General features: G+C 37.5%; 1 protein-coding gene across 2 annotated transcripts in view; it reads right to left on the bottom strand.

Moving 5' to 3' along the window:
- The window catches only part of PREP (prolyl endopeptidase), a 163420-nt gene that overhangs the window by 131042 nt on the left and 16777 nt on the right, over nucleotides 1-15601 (bottom strand). The window contains exon 1 of one of the 2 annotated variants that reach the window (XM_031964470.1): nucleotides 5052-5387. The exons of the other annotated variant lie outside the window; for it this stretch is intronic. Within the exon in view, the coding sequence (XP_031820330.1) occupies nucleotides 5052-5096 (45 nt within the window). The 5' untranslated portion in view covers nucleotides 5097-5387. Of the gene's footprint in view, nucleotides 1-5051; nucleotides 5388-15601 lie in introns of those variants that run through there. 2 annotated transcript variants of the gene reach the window in all.

Raw genomic sequence — 15601 nt, 5'->3', positions numbered from 1 at the left:
AAAATGCCTTAGAAATGTTTGAAAAGCATACTAACTTAAAAGTTAGGAGCCCTGAGTATGTTCTGATTCTAATTCTGTTAACCTAGCAGGATTTCATTTCTCTAAAAGATGAGGAGGTTGGAACTAAGTAAACTCATGTTTTTTTTAAATTGGAAATTCTAGAGATACTTGTATTGAAAATATGGAGATTACTACGGGAGAATATAGAGAGAGAAGGCCATGGAAAGACCTTTTAGAAGATCCATTTTAAGGAATCAATGAGAGGATGAAGAGTCCACTAAGAGAGAAAAGGAATAGTTAGAGATAAAAGAGAACCAAAGGAGTGTGATATGCTGAAAGTAAAGGATAGAGATCACAACAGATACTTATCAAGTATTAAGAGATAATAAAGACTGGAAAAAAAAATTACTGGATTTGTTGACTTTGAAATCAATAATCTTTGGGCAAGAATAATTTCAGAAGTAAAGTAATGGGAACAAAAATCAGATAGCAAGAAATGGAGGAGTCACTGGGTAATAAAAATTGGAAGAACTGGATATAAACATGTTTTTCAGAAACTTAGCAGTGAAGGAAAGGGAAATAGTAAGAAAGGAAAGGGAAAAGTATCAGAATCTAGACTTAAAGTTTGGAACAGTTCATAGTGGAACAAAAAAAAAAAAAAGGGATCTGACTAGGATGGAATAAAGTTTTGTTAGAAGGTAAGACCCTTGATCATAATGATTATTTTTATTTTTATCTATGCACCCTTCAAAGCATAGTACAATCCCTTGAATAAAGGTGTTTAATAAATGCTTGCTGAACTGTGGAGCTCCATTTAGAAATCTTTAGAAGTCTTCTAATATAATGACATCATCATTATTATTTATAATAGGCAATAGTTAACCCACAAATATCCATGAGAAGCACTTACATTAACAGATGCTTCCTTACAAAGAAAATGAAAATAAATTACTATGGTTAGCATCAAACAGTGACTTAATATGGAGTTAGAATTAAATTTTGGCATTCCATAGGCCCAATAACATTCTTAAATTATGGACAAGACACTGTTTTGTGTTGGTGATAAACTTCACTCAACTAAGTAAACATTTATTAAGTGGCTACTCTGGGTTCTAAGAGCAGAGGAAATACAAAGATTAAACAAAATAGAGTTTATAATTTACTAAAGGAATACTTGAAATTATTATCTAAGTATAAAAAAGTTATCAATGGGGGAGGGAGTGGTGCCCACTCCACCAATAAAAAGCTTATTTGACCAGGGTTGCTATAGCCTTAGAGAATCCAGAGTCACTTCTATACTAAAAATGCTTGTTGACACAGAATTGGAAGATAAAGGCCAACTTTCTCAATCCCCAATATTTCTCACCTTGTATGGAAATGCATTTTCAAAGTCAAGAAGCATTAATTTCTTAAAAGTGCAAACCCTCAAGATAATGAAACACATAAATATCTGTGTACATACAAGGTAAACTGGAGGTAATCTCAAAGGGAAGACACTATCATAGAGAACTGTGAAGGGCCTATTCCTGACATTTGAATTGAGGCCTGAAAGAAGCCAGGGAATAAAGCTTATTTGAAGTATGTTACCTATTCATTCTTTGATACTTACCAACTCAATGATAGGTTTATGTTAATAACAATAAAGTTAGCATACACACACAGAGCAATTTAAAGTTTGCGAATTACTATAAAAATATCTTATTTTATCATTATAACAATCCAAGGAGGTAAATGCTATTATTCTCCTATTTTGAAACTGAGGCACATCAGTTAATCAACTTGCCTAAGGTCACTCAGCTGGTTAAGTACCCGATATCATTTTTGAATTGTTTTTCTGATTCCAGTGGTTAAGCACTTTATCCACTGTACCAGCTAGCTGCAACTTCCTCTCTAAATTCTAATTTAGACTACAAACTCCTAAAGAATTTACAAATCAAACTCAAAAGACCTAGGCAAAATGAGGTATTGGAATGATACAGAGTTACAACTTAGGTTCAAATTCCAGCTCCACCAAGGTAACCTACATTTCCTTAGGCAAAGTGTTTCAACTCTCTGGATTTCAGTTTCTTTATTTGGATTAGATGACCCTAAAATCTTGACTCTAAATCCTTAGACAAAATGTTGATGATGATGTTTTGTCACAGCTCAAAAAAGGCATTCAAAAGCATTGAAGGCCTATCACCAGTCTCAGTTTCCATATGAAAAAGTATCCATTATGCCCACATTCTTACATGTCAGTCTGAAAGAAATGCAAAACATGTTAAGTTCTTGGGAATACAAATTTAATTTCATAAAACATCTGTTAATTATTATATGAAAGGCATTATTAGATATACCATGAAAAAAACCCAACCCTCTTACTAAAACAGGAGTCTCTGACATCTCAAAAGACTTATAAAGATATAACATGTACATAAAGAAGATAGATTGTAATATGGTCAAAGGAGAAACCTATGCAAACAACTCTTGAAAATCTGAGGAGAGAAAAAATACTTTCAGACAGGAAAAGATATGGGAAATCTTCAGAGGTTGTGCTCATTGGATTGGACTTAAAAAAGGAAAAGATTTCAATAGAAGGAGGTAAAAAGGTGTGTTCTAATCCAGACACAAATGCATAAATGTGTGAAAGTCAAGTGGAAAGCAAGGAGTAGTTTAGCTAAGGAGACTTTCTGGCTGGAACATGAAACACAAGATTAGGAAATAAGGATTGAAAAAAATAGGTTACAGTCAGACTGCTGAAGATCTTAAATTCCAGGCTGGGAAGGTATTTATATAGTGATATATAATTACAATATAAATTACTAGGAAGATAGAACATCCTCCACAGATACCAAGAACCTTCTCCCTCCCACTATCACAATTTTCTTCCTGTTAAAATATCTCCGCCCAGACATTCCCAAATGTTGAAATTCAAAGTCCAGGTCAAATGCCACCTGAAAACACATGAAACCATCATGCACTTATTACTTTCCTCCTTGAAATCTGGAAAACTTTCCTGTAACATTTACAGACGACTGTACGTAGCCTGATGTGGTATAAAGTAGAATGGCTTTGGAGGTACAAAACCTGAGTTCAAATCATAATTCTGCCATTTACAATGGGATGTCAAATACAATATAACTTTAGTAAAGTTATAACCTCTCTGAGATTGTTTTCTCATTTGTAAAATAAAAGTGATGGACCAGATAACTTCTAAAATCTTTTTCCAACTACAGGTGCATAATCCTATGACCTTAAGCACATCATTTAACCTCTGTGTCTCTGGCAAATTCCTAGAATTTATCAATTAAAAAACAAACAGATTGGAATATCTGTGGGAGAAGAGAGTTTCCACACAATGACTTCTCCATATTGAACAAAGTGCTGATCTTTCCATTATTTCTTTATATGTCCTCTATCTGATTTTATGTTCTTGGCAAGGGTCACATTTGTGGTACTCCCTCTTTTGAACTTCAGCTCAAGAAATGATTTTTGAATGAAGTTATAATATTAGATTAAAAAACAGTATAGACACTAAATATATTATGGCCAAAGTCACCAAGAAATATTGAAATCAAAACCAGGAATTTAGCTACTTAAAGTGGAATGTACATTTAAGTATACTTTATAAGATAACTACACTTCCTTAGGAAAAAGAAAACACTAACTGTAATTCTAGTGTGGCAACTTTCTTTAAATTATTATAATATTAGGTCAAATTAAAAAAAAATTAGTCAATAAACTTGCCAAAAACAAATGACCACTGTTCAAACAAATCTCTGAATGTATCAGAGTTTCCTGTAAACATAAGTTTGAATATAAACATATATTAAACTTCTTTTAAAGTATTAACATTTCCACGATGAAAGTGGAAGACTTTAAGACATCAAACGACTCAAAGAAAATCTGAAAAACTTTATATTTGGCTATTAGTCACACCTAAAGTGAACTCCATAAAACCTACTGCCAAGTAACAGTAATTCTGATTCAACAATTAACATTTCCAGAATTATCCGTATATACTTATCAGTCTTATCATTCTAGTAGAATGTAAACTTGGAGAAATAAACTCGTTTTTGCTTTGTTTTTATCCACCCCTAACTTAGCTTGGAACCTTGCAAATAAAAGGTATTGAATAAATGCTTAGCTTGGAACCTTGCAAATAAAAGGTACTGAATAAATGCTTACTGGAATACACTAGACTGACAACTTTAGCCCAAACTACCCTAGCTCTCAATTCCATAGTGCGCTACACAAGTTGGGTACCCAATCCAAGCCTAAAATGCCAAATCCTATCAGGAAATCCAAAGTCAACCCCCAAATTCACCGGGAGCAGGACTAACTTCGGAAAATTGACCTTTGATTGGGTCGGGACGGGGAGGGGAGAAGGGGAAGAGAAAGAAAGGAGGAAGAGGGAGCGGGGAGAGGGAAATCACGTTCTCTTTCTCTGTGTTTCTCTCGCTAAGTCCTTCCTTTCTCACTGCTTGTCCCTCTCCTTTGGGAAAACTTATGCAAAGGGACCGAATTTAAACTTTGAGACTGAAGAGATTTGCAATTTAAAAAAATGACTAACATATAGCAGTCTGTTTCTCTCTCTCTCACACACACACACACGCACACGTTTTTACAACTGCTCAAAAGCACACTTTTCCTAGAGGCAAGCTCTTGCTAACCTCCACATCGGCAACTGTTGCTCAGAAGTCCCGGCGCCCTCCCGGGCCAGCGACCTTCCCTCCTCCCTGCGTGGCCTTGACCCCAGCAATTTTAGGAAATGGGCTGGGGATCCCTCCCCGCCCACCCCCGACCCAACGCTCGGCCTCCGAGAGCTTCCCAGGAGCCAGAGCCGGTTTGCAGACCGCCTCCGGCCCGGGCTCTCCCGCACGTTTCCTAGCAAACAAAAGGCACGAGGAAGAGGAGGAAGGGGGCGAGGGCGGGGGCTGGAGGAGAAAGATGAAGAGAATAGGCGGAAAGTGGAGGGGGCAGCATGGCAGCCTCGAGCAGACGCCTGGGATGGATTACCCCCTCCCCTCTCCCCACGCCTCGGCAGGGCCGGGAGCCAGGGTCGCACTCACCGACGTCTCGTCGCGGTACACGTCGGGGTACTGGAAGGACAGCATGGCCGGAGGGCGGCGGGGCGGGCGGGACGCGTGCGGAGGCTGCGGACAAGGCCCTCCCTACGGAGCTGGGGCGCGGCGGCGGAGGTGACGGCGGGCGCAGAACTGTGCTAGGAGGTCTTCTTGCACGGGTCACTTGGGGAAGACCGGGAGCGGAATGAACTAGCGGCCCTGAGCGGGTAGGCTGTCGGAGCAGGAAGCAGCTGTCGGACTGAGCCGTGAGCCCCTCCCAGACGAAGCAAGAGAGAGGCGGGCGGGGCCTAGCGGGAGGGGAAGCCGGCGCGCAGCTCCCTCTGCCGGGAGCGCCGGGATTGGCGGCCTGAGGGGAGGCCCGGGCGGCGCAGCCGCGAGGACTCCACTGCGCACGCGCCTTCAAACCTCGCTCGCTCTGGTAAGAAGTAGCCCGGATTCGCTTTTAACTTCTTTGCCCTCTAACCTCAAGTGAGGGTGAGAGCTGTCTATGGAGCTTCCCAGGCTGCCCTGCTAGCAAAGGAGCTTGCCCACCCCCGCTCCTTTTCTTCTCTCCTCTCCTCCCTTTCCCCCCCTCTTTCCTTCCTTCCCTTTTTCCTTTCTTTCTTCCTTCCCTTCTCTTTTTTGCCTTCCTCCCCTCCTTCCTTCTTTCCTTTTCTTTCCTTCTCCCTTCTTCCTTCCTTACTGCCTTATTTCCTTTTTTCTTTCTTCCCTTTCTCATTTCTTCTTTCCCTCCTTCACTCCCTTTTTTTTCTAATCCCGTTCCCCTTTCTTTTCTTTCTTACTTCCATTAATCTTTTTTTCTTTCTTCTGCTTTTTCTTTTCCTTCTTTCTTTCTTTCTCCCTTTTTTCCCTCCTTCCCTCCCTTTCCATTTTTCTTCATTCCTTTTCTTTTCCTTCTTTCCTTCCTTTCTTTCCTTTATCCTTTTTTTCCCTCCTTTTCTCCTTTCCTTCCTTCCCTTCTTTTTTGCCTTCCTTCCCTCCTTCCTTCTTTCCTCCTTTTGTTCCTTCCATTCCCTTCTCTTCCTTCCTCCCTTCCTTCTTTCCTTTTCCTTCTTTCTCCCTTCTTCCTTCCTTACTGCCTTATTTCCTTTTTTCTTTCTTCCCTTTCTCATTTCTTCTTTCCCTCCTTCACTCCCTTTTTTTTCTAATCCCGTTCCCCTTTCTTTTCTTTCTTACTTCCATTAATCTTTTTTTCTTTCTTCTGCTTTTTCTTTTCCTTCTTTCTTCCTCCCTTTTTTCCTCCTTCCCTCCCTTTTCATTTTTCTTCTTTCCTTCCTTTCTTTCCTTTATCCTTTTTCCCCTCCTTTTCTCCTTTCCTTCCTTCCCTCCTCTCTTTTCCTTTCATCTTTCCATCTTTCCTTCCTTCCTTTCTGATTTCTTTCTTTTTCCCCAATTTCTTCTTTCATTTTTTATGAATTGGGGCAAGACATATGGTGATGGAGAGTATTGGGAAGCCTAACATGGGATATCATAATATAGAGATCGTAGAACCACAGACTTGGAACTGGAAAGGATCTTAGAGATCATCTAGTACAACCCCTTAGTTTCATAGATGAGGAAATGAGGCCTAAAAAATCTCACGGAGTAAGAAAGAACCTTAGTAGTCATAATCCAGCTTTTCATTTTGTAGAGGCCCAGGGAGATTCACAGCATCATAGGTTTGAAGTTGAAACATCCAACCTCCTTATTTTATAGTTGAGGAAATGAGGTCCAACGAGTTTCCCAGAATTAAAGATTGACTTGGAAGAGACAATGTAACCCCTCATTTTACAGGGAAGAAAACAGCAAGTAGTTAAAAGCTTACTCAGATCACACAGGGACTAAGATCCCAAAGACAACATTTGAAACCATATGCTCTGACTCTAGATCCAGTATTCTTTGCTCTATACCACAATAAAAAGAAGAGTTTCTGGGGCTACAATTCCATTTAATCTAAGGCTATGTTATTTAAAATAACTGTATAACCTTAGGTCATATTATTTTGAGTGTTTTCAAATTTCTTTCTCTGTAATCTGAGAATTTAACTTTTTTGAGAGTTTTAAAATTCCCTTCTCTGTGATATGAGATTTTGGAGTGTATTTCAAACTTTAAATCAAAGATCCCGGTTGTGGAAAAAAAGGATCTGAGTTTTCATGTTTCTCTCTGTGTTTTATACTAAAAAGAATGGTGAATGTGGAATAAGAGTATTTGGATTTGAGGTCTTCTTTTGCCATTAGCTGTCCTCCATGGATTTTCACTACTTTACTTCTTCCTGATCCTTATGATCAATATCCTACTCTCACTGAATGGTGTAGCCAACTTGGACCTTTTCTTTTTGCTAGATTCTTTCATAATTCAACTATTACCTCTATGCAGATAACAACTAGAGCTGGACAGCCCTATTTCTCTCCTTAGTTTGAATCAGCACCAGCTGCCTATTAAACATTTTTACCTGCATGTCCATAAGCATCTTAAACTCAACACATCCAAAACAATTCTTTTCCCTGCCAAATCTGACAGTTCTGACTTCCTTGCCATCACCCAGATTTGTAACCTCTAATCACTTGCAACTCAATTATCAGGTCTTACCCATTCTACCACCATATTTCTCTTCTTTTCTTTTTTAATAGTCTTTTATTTACCTTTTCTCTTCCCTCACAGGGCCAGTATCTTTCCTCAACTATTACAATAGTCTCTTAATTAGGCAGAATTAAGTTTTCAATTCTGCCTCAAGTTTTCAATCCATTCTCTACCCAAATTGATATTAAAATACATGACTGGTCCCATCACTCTCCTTGGATCAAGAAATTCTAGTGGATCTTTTTTGCTTCAAAAAGAAAATATGAATTCCTCTGTTTGACATTTAGAATCCTCCACAATTTCATGTCAATCTTTGCAATCTTCTTGCATGATTTATGCATTATATTTGGGAATCAAACTTTCTAGATATAAGATTCTATTTTCAATCTTTGTGCGGGTATGTAGGCTGTTGCCCATGTGTGGAAAGCATTCCTTCCTTATCTTCCTAGGGAATCCTTAGCATCATTTAAGTTTTAAGGAGGGAAAAAAGATGAAGAAATGTATAATTTAGTCTCTTTTAGGATCTGGGTCCTTTTTTAAACCAGAGGAGGGCTTTATTCCCCTGGCCACTTTATCTAACAACATTTCTCTTGGCTCCCTTGCTTTTTGGAGGCTTCTGCTAAAGTGAAGATCAGAACTGAAGCTCCTTAAGCTATATGTGACACACTTCAAGAATGGTCCATCAGGAAGCTGAAAGGAAGTAGAAAGGATCTGGTGATCTTGGACAATTTACTTAATTCAGTCCTCAATTCTTTGTCTTTAGAATAAAAGAAACCCAGATCACCTGAAAGATGCCTTATAAGTCTTAAATATAATCTCTTCTGAATCTCTGGGTTTTAGCTATAAAATGGAAGGAGATAGTCTAATTGATCTAGAAGGTCCTTTCCAGCTTTAAATATTAGGAACTTATCTCTGTGAATTTTAGTCCTATGATGGACTCGGTATCCCAGAAGAGAGCCATTCATTTTGCCTTACAGTTGTGAAGAAAAAGCTGTGTGGAATAGAGGTGTAGCAGCAGCACTGGCTAGATTGAAAAGTGTTTCTTTCATTGTATTGCCCCCTATCCCCTAGTACAGGGAGACAGCATGGTAGATAAAGAGCTGTCTTTGGAGTAAAGAACACAGACTAGCTTCAACCTTAGGCAAATAGCTCAAATTCAAACTTGCTCTAGCCGGGTCTTTAAGACTCTTAAATTTCACTAGTATGGCAGAAACTAGGAATTGATCCATGCCTAACACCATATAACAATATAAGGTCAAAATAGGTTCATGATTTAGACATAAAGAGTGTTATTACAAGCAAACTAGAAGATCAAAGAATAGTTTACCTCAGATCTGTGGAGAAGGAAGGAATTTGTCGCCAAAGAAGAACTGGAATTCATTATTGAACACAAAATAGATATTTTTGATTATATTAAGTTGAAAAGGTTTTGTACAAACAAAGCTAATACAGACAAAACCAGAAGGGAAACAATAAACTGGGAAAACATTGTTATATTCAAAGGTTCAAATAAAGGCCTCATTTCTAGAATATATAGAGAATTGACTCATTTTTAAGAATTCAAGACATTCTCCAGTTGATAAATGGTCAAAGAATATGAACAGACAATTTTCAGATAAAGAAATTGAACCATTGAATATGAACAGAAAATTTTCAGATGAAGAAATTGAAACCATTTCTATTCATATAAAATGATGCTCTAAATCATTATTGAACAGAGAAATGCGAATTAAGACAACTCTGAGATCTGTCAAATTGGCTAAAATGACAGGAAAAGATAATGACAAATGTTGTAACTGATGTGGGAAAATAGGAACACTAATATATTGTTGGTGGAGTTGTGAACAAATCCAACCATTCTGGAGAGCAATTTGGAACTATGCACAAAAAGCTATCAAACTGTGCATATCCTTTGATCCAGCAGTGTTTCTATTGGGCTTCTCTCCCAAAGAGATCATAAAGGAGGGAAAGAGACTCACATGTGCAAAAATGTTTGTGGAAGTCCTTTTTATAGTGGCAAGAAACTGGAAACTGAGTGGCTGCCTATCAATTGGAGAATGGCTGAATAAGTTATGGTATATGAATGTTATGGAATATTATTGTTCTATAAGAAAAGATCAGCAGTGTGATTTCAGAGAGGCCTGGAGAGACTTATATTAACTGATGCTAAGTGAAATGAGCAGAACCAGGAGATCATTGTACACAGCAAAAACAAGGATTATATGATGATTAATTCTGTTGGATGTGACTCTTTTCAACAATGAGATGATTCCAATAATCTTGTGATGAACAGAGACATCTACACCCAGAGAGAGGACTGTGGGAACTGAGTGTGGATCACAATATAGCATTTTCATTCTTTTTGTTGTTGTTTGTTTGCATTTTATTTTCTTTCTCATTTTTTTCCTTTTTGTTCTGATTTTTCTTGTGCAGCAAGATAATTGTATAAATATGATGCATTTATTGGATTTAACATATACTTTACCATGTTTAACATATATTGGATTACTTCCCATCTAAGGGAGGGGGTGGGGAGAAAAGGGGAAAATTGGAACACAAAGTTTTGCAAGGGTCAGTGTTGAAAAATTATCCATGCATATGTTTTTTTTGAAAATAAAAAGCTTTAACTAAAATAATTGAAACAAAAATAAGACTTTAAGTTTCAGAGAAGATGCTTATCTATTCTGATAAAAACAATTTTCTTCTCCTGAAGTTCCCTGTTCCAATAAAAATCACAGATCAAGTCACTATCCCTGTCACTTAGTACAATATGGGGTATATATTGCAATCTATTTGATCTGTATTGTTAACTCATGGCAGACAAAAGGCCATTTTATTTATTAAGCATTTATTAAGCATTTGCTATTTGCCAGTTACTGTACCAAGTTCTGGAGACACACATACAAGCAAAAAAGAAACCCATTCTCTCCCTTCAACGAAATTACATTCTAACAGGGAAAGATGATACAGAAAAGGGAGCTGAAAAGTCGGGGTAGAAGAGCAAGGAAAGATACCTGGAACAAAGGTATCATTGTTTTACAAAGTCCAGAAAGTCAGAAGCACAGCTGGGAATAGAATGAAGGATGACCATCCTGGGTCCATAATCAGTGCTTGGAAGGGAGAAGGGCCTGGCATCCCAGGGAGATGGATGTTCAAGATGTTTGAAGCTCCCAGGGGCTCAGAAAAGTTCAGACTGAAAAGGCAGGTGAGTCATGGTGGTGAAACTCAGAGAGTCAGAAGCACAGCCAGGTAGAAAATGACATGGTGGCTATATATAATAGCCTCCCACCTACTTTGCTTCCTTGGGCGTCTTCTGCTTAGAGGGCTACTGAGGATTGTTTGTTCTAGCAGATGCCATTAATAGATTCTAGAATCTATTTAGAATTGATGGAGTATCCCAGTGAACCATTCTGACAGGGATCAGATTTCAAAATAAGCAAGTCTGAGACAAATTATACCCACTAAAGATACATAAATTTATGTAGGATGAATCTACAAGTAGTTCTTTGGGTCTCAAGATATACATGAAATGGTAGTTAAACAAATGAATGAAAGATTTCCTCTTATTCTGATCTAGCCATATCCTCCATTTCTGAGCTTTGCTTCTTTTACCTCTTAGTCCCAGCCAAGAATGTGTATGAAAGTGATAGTTTGCATGCCCCTAGAACCTATGTATGTTCATATAAATTTGAAACAATCAATTAGCTCACTAACAATAAACATGTCTGCAAACCAAAAAATAACTTATTAATGTTTTTCTCTGAGTGGCCCCATATTTTCAACAAATAAGTTAAGAATCATCCATAACTTTTTGTTTGATGAGAAATTATATTTTGAGGGGAAAGTAAAAAAACTTGCCCTTTTATGAACAAGGTGTAGCAACTTAGAAGTAAAATTAAAATTCCAAGTAGAAACTAATATACTATTGCACTTCTGCTCTCTTGCCCTCCAACATCTTCAACATTTCTAATTTGATCCAATGGTAATGTTGCCAGGGATTTCCAGAACTGACTTGTTGCTGTTCTCTGCAGTGCCCAGATTTTTCAGGTCCCACAATACTTTCTAAAGTAGGGGAAAGGATGAAAACAACTGTGAATGCCAAATCCCCAAGGCTGAATATTGAATCCTTTCGACCTCCATTTTGCAATTCCAGGGGATTGTAAAGTCCCATGAGAAAGCAAAATGTAACATTTATCAATAATGTTTTTTAAGTATTATCCTTCCCTCTGTACTATCTGCATTGTAGAATATTAATTCTCTTGGGTCTTACATTGCAAGAAGTCTTTTTCTGAGGCTTGAACTAGCCTGGAAGTAACCCTATGCTCTTGAAGGCTATGCTTGAGGAATACAAGGCCTGAAGACCTCGCCATATTGTAAATGTTTTAGATTCAGTCCCAGAGACACTGTCAAGGATGAATATAGTTAAATCTGAAGAATATCATTATCAGGTCAATTTCAGGACAATGAATTTTTTTTGGCTAAAACGGTTCTCAAAGACAGCCCATTAAATCATAGAGCATTTACGTTGATGGATGAAATACCTATACTGATGAAATCTTAAATGCTTTGAGTTTAAAGTAAGGAATAGAAAGGTGACTAAGATCCACATTAAAAGACCTGAGTTTGAAACCCAGTTTCCACACTAACATGATAAATATGATACTTGTCGTCTCTACTCTAGTCATTTACTCTCTAGGACTTCAGATTTCTCCTTTGTAAAATAGGGGAAATAATATATTATCTCTTTTGAATGTTGAGGTGTCATGGCCTGATAAATAGAGAGTAGGTCTCAAAACCTGGAAGATAATATTCAGTTTTTGCCTCTGGCACACTGTGACCTTGGTGGTCACTTAACATTGTTCTAGGAAATTTTCTAAGGCTATAATTTGAAGAAAATATGCTGACTTTGCATTCATAAAAGAAGTTTTCTCTTTCAGATTTACCAACATAATGAAATCACAAATCCCTTAATCCCCTACTCCCCTATTGATATTAGCATAGATTAGCATAGATAACTATTGGTATCCACTTCAGAGTCTTGTTGGCAAAGAAAGCCATAGCAAAATCTTAAATACAGCAATTCTTTGATAGATTGTTCCTCTGTTACACAAAGGACACCTCCTTCAATAATAACAGTTTCAAACTATATATCCATTCCCATGATAGAACAGAGAGATTGTTAGATTTATAAGTTGCTACGCCATGAATGATTTTCTTTCACCTCAAATCCCAAAGTTTAAAAGAGTGTTTTTCCTCTCTGTTCCCTGAAAGATTAAAAGGCAGGCAATGTGTTTGTGAGACTCAAATACAAACCCTACAGATGGTGTAAACCCCAGCACTGTGGTATTTCAGAATTGAGTGCTGGCTCTGATGGGGTATGGTATATGGCCAGGGGAGGAGGGAGAGGTAAGTTTGAATCCAGGTAGATCTAAAGACATATTAATTATTAGAATGATTGAGAAGTCTGTTGTTGCCCAGATGACAACGATGAAACCCTTACTAAGAAAAAAGAAGAATAGAGGATCTGGTTGTGGGAGAATGTGATATCTATTGATATCATTTAGTCAATTTATTAGGCATATAGTATATGCTGAACACTGTGCTTAAATCTAGATAAAGACAAAAAACAATTCTTACCCTCATGGAGGTTATGTTTTGATGAACAGGATGATTTCAGAGAGGCCTGAAAAGACTTACATAAAATGATTTTAAGTGAAATGAGCAGAACCAGGAGATCATTATTCACGGCAACAAGAAGACTATACAAAAATCAATTCTGATGGACATGGCTCTCTTCAACAATGAGATAATTGAAGCCAGTTCCTATAATGTTCTGGTTAACTTTTTGGAGGTCTTTGGACCAGCCTTGGTTTCACTTGAGTAATCACCAAGAGAATAGACAGAGATAAAGTCCAAAAATCGTTATTGTCTCCTTCACAGTCTTGTCTCCTTGCCTGGGGCTTTGCTAGCTTTCTGGAGGCCCTTCAAATGGGTCTTGGTCTCAGTGGAGAAATGAAGGAGGACAGGCCAACAACCACAAAGGTGGGAAATGGAATGAATGTCTCTCCTTGGCTCTGAGACCTTGAGCTCCAATCTCCAGTCCTCTATCTTCTCTGAGTCTGTCCGAGTCCTTCTCTAGGTCTGACTCTGACCTCTTAAATACTCTATTACAATTAAATCTATTCATCATACTGAGTATAAGCCAATCTTATATCACTAGGAAACCATTATTTGTTGTAAGGTTAAATCAATCATACTGAACTAGAGAACTATTAATTACCATGCTAAACTAGACAACCATTGTCTTAGCAATTCTAACACCTTTCTCCAGAGTTCCGACCCATTACAAGTTCCAATGATCTTGTGAAGAAAGCCATCTGCAACCAGAGAAAGAACTATGGGACTTGACTGTGGATTACAACATAAGATTTTCACTCTTTTTATTGTTGTTAGCTTGCATTTGTTTTTCATTCTTTTCCTTTTTGATCTGATTTTTCTTTGTATAATTGATAATTGTATAAATATGTATACATATATTGGATTTAACATTTTTAATGTTTAACATATATTGGATTACTCACTGTTTAAGGAAGGAAATAGAGAGAAAGGAGAAGAAATTTGGAACACAAAGTATTTCAAGGGTCAGTGTTGAAAAATTATCTATGCATATGCTTTGAAAATAAAAGGCTTTAATAATAAAAACAATAAATTGTACAATAAAAAAGGTTATGTTTTATCAGAGGAGACAACTTCTTTGTAATTAAGTTAATACTATACACAAACACAGAAAAGCTAATAAAAAGTAAAATTTTTTTTTTGGGGGGGTCAGGGAAAGGCACAAGCATCTGGAAGGTTCTGGAAAAGATTCGTATGTGTTTTTTTGGGGGTTTTTTTTTTGAGTTTTGAGAGAAACATGAGATTCTAAGAATTGGTAGTGAGGAGCAAGTACATTCAAAGCATGTCAATGCAAAAGCCACTGACAAAGAACAAAGACAAAAAGTGTTCTATGTGAGGAACAATAAGAAGACCAATTTGTCTGGATCAAAGAACCTAAAAAGTGATATTTAAAAAGTTTGAAGGTGCAGATTAAGTCCACATTATAAATGGCTTTAAAAGTCAAATATCTGAGTTTATATTTGACTTGAGAGTAAAAAGGGAACCATTGGAGTTTATTGAGCAGAGGAGTAACATAATCAGAACTGTGCTGTAGAGAAATTACTTTGCCTTCTTTTGCATTTGACCAATTTTGGTTTTTTTAATGAACTTTTAAATGAACTGTTTTGTTCATTTGGATTTTTTTTTCCATTTCACTAATTCTGTTTTTTAGGGAGTTGTTCTCTTTTTCCATTTCATCAACTCTGTTTTTCAAAGAGTTGTTTTCTTTTTCTAGTTCACCAAATCTATTTTTAAGGGGTTGTTTTCTTCAGACAATTTCTATTTCCTTTTCCAAACCTTCTGAAAGATCCCATTTTCTTTCCTCATTTATCTTCTAACTTTTTTTTAAGATTCTTCTTGAATTCTTCCAAGAGATCCTTTTGGTTGGGAGACCAACTCATATTACTCTTTGTGGCTTCATTTGCCTTTAATGGACTCAGGATTTGAGGTCTGTTCTTTCCTGACTTCATGATAGCTATCTGTGGTCAGAACTCCTTTTGCTTTTTTGCTCATTTTTAAAGGTTGAGGTCTGCATTTAGAACAAAGGGGAGATTATCCCCAGCTTCCTCAACAGGGGTTTTATGCTATCCTGGGGCCGCTGATACTGGCTTCCTTCCCAGGCAAGACCAAGTCTTGCTTGTTATGCTGGAGTTGAGTGGCTCACTATTTGCCTTCTGTAGTTGTGTTGAAGTCTGCTGATCCACTGACTTCTGAACCAGGGCAGAGTAGCCAATGCTACTGTATTTTGGCTAAGAGCCTCCCAATAGATTCCATGGGCATGTGGAGGCCTTTCTACCTTAAGCCTCCCTGCACTGTGCCTG

The sequence above is a fragment of the Sarcophilus harrisii genome, chromosome 4, assembly GCF_902635505.1.
Source record: "Sarcophilus harrisii chromosome 4, mSarHar1.11, whole genome shotgun sequence".
NCBI lineage: Eukaryota > Metazoa > Chordata > Mammalia > Dasyuromorphia > Dasyuridae > Sarcophilus > Sarcophilus harrisii.
This window is presented reverse-complemented; position numbering and strand designations above follow the sequence as displayed.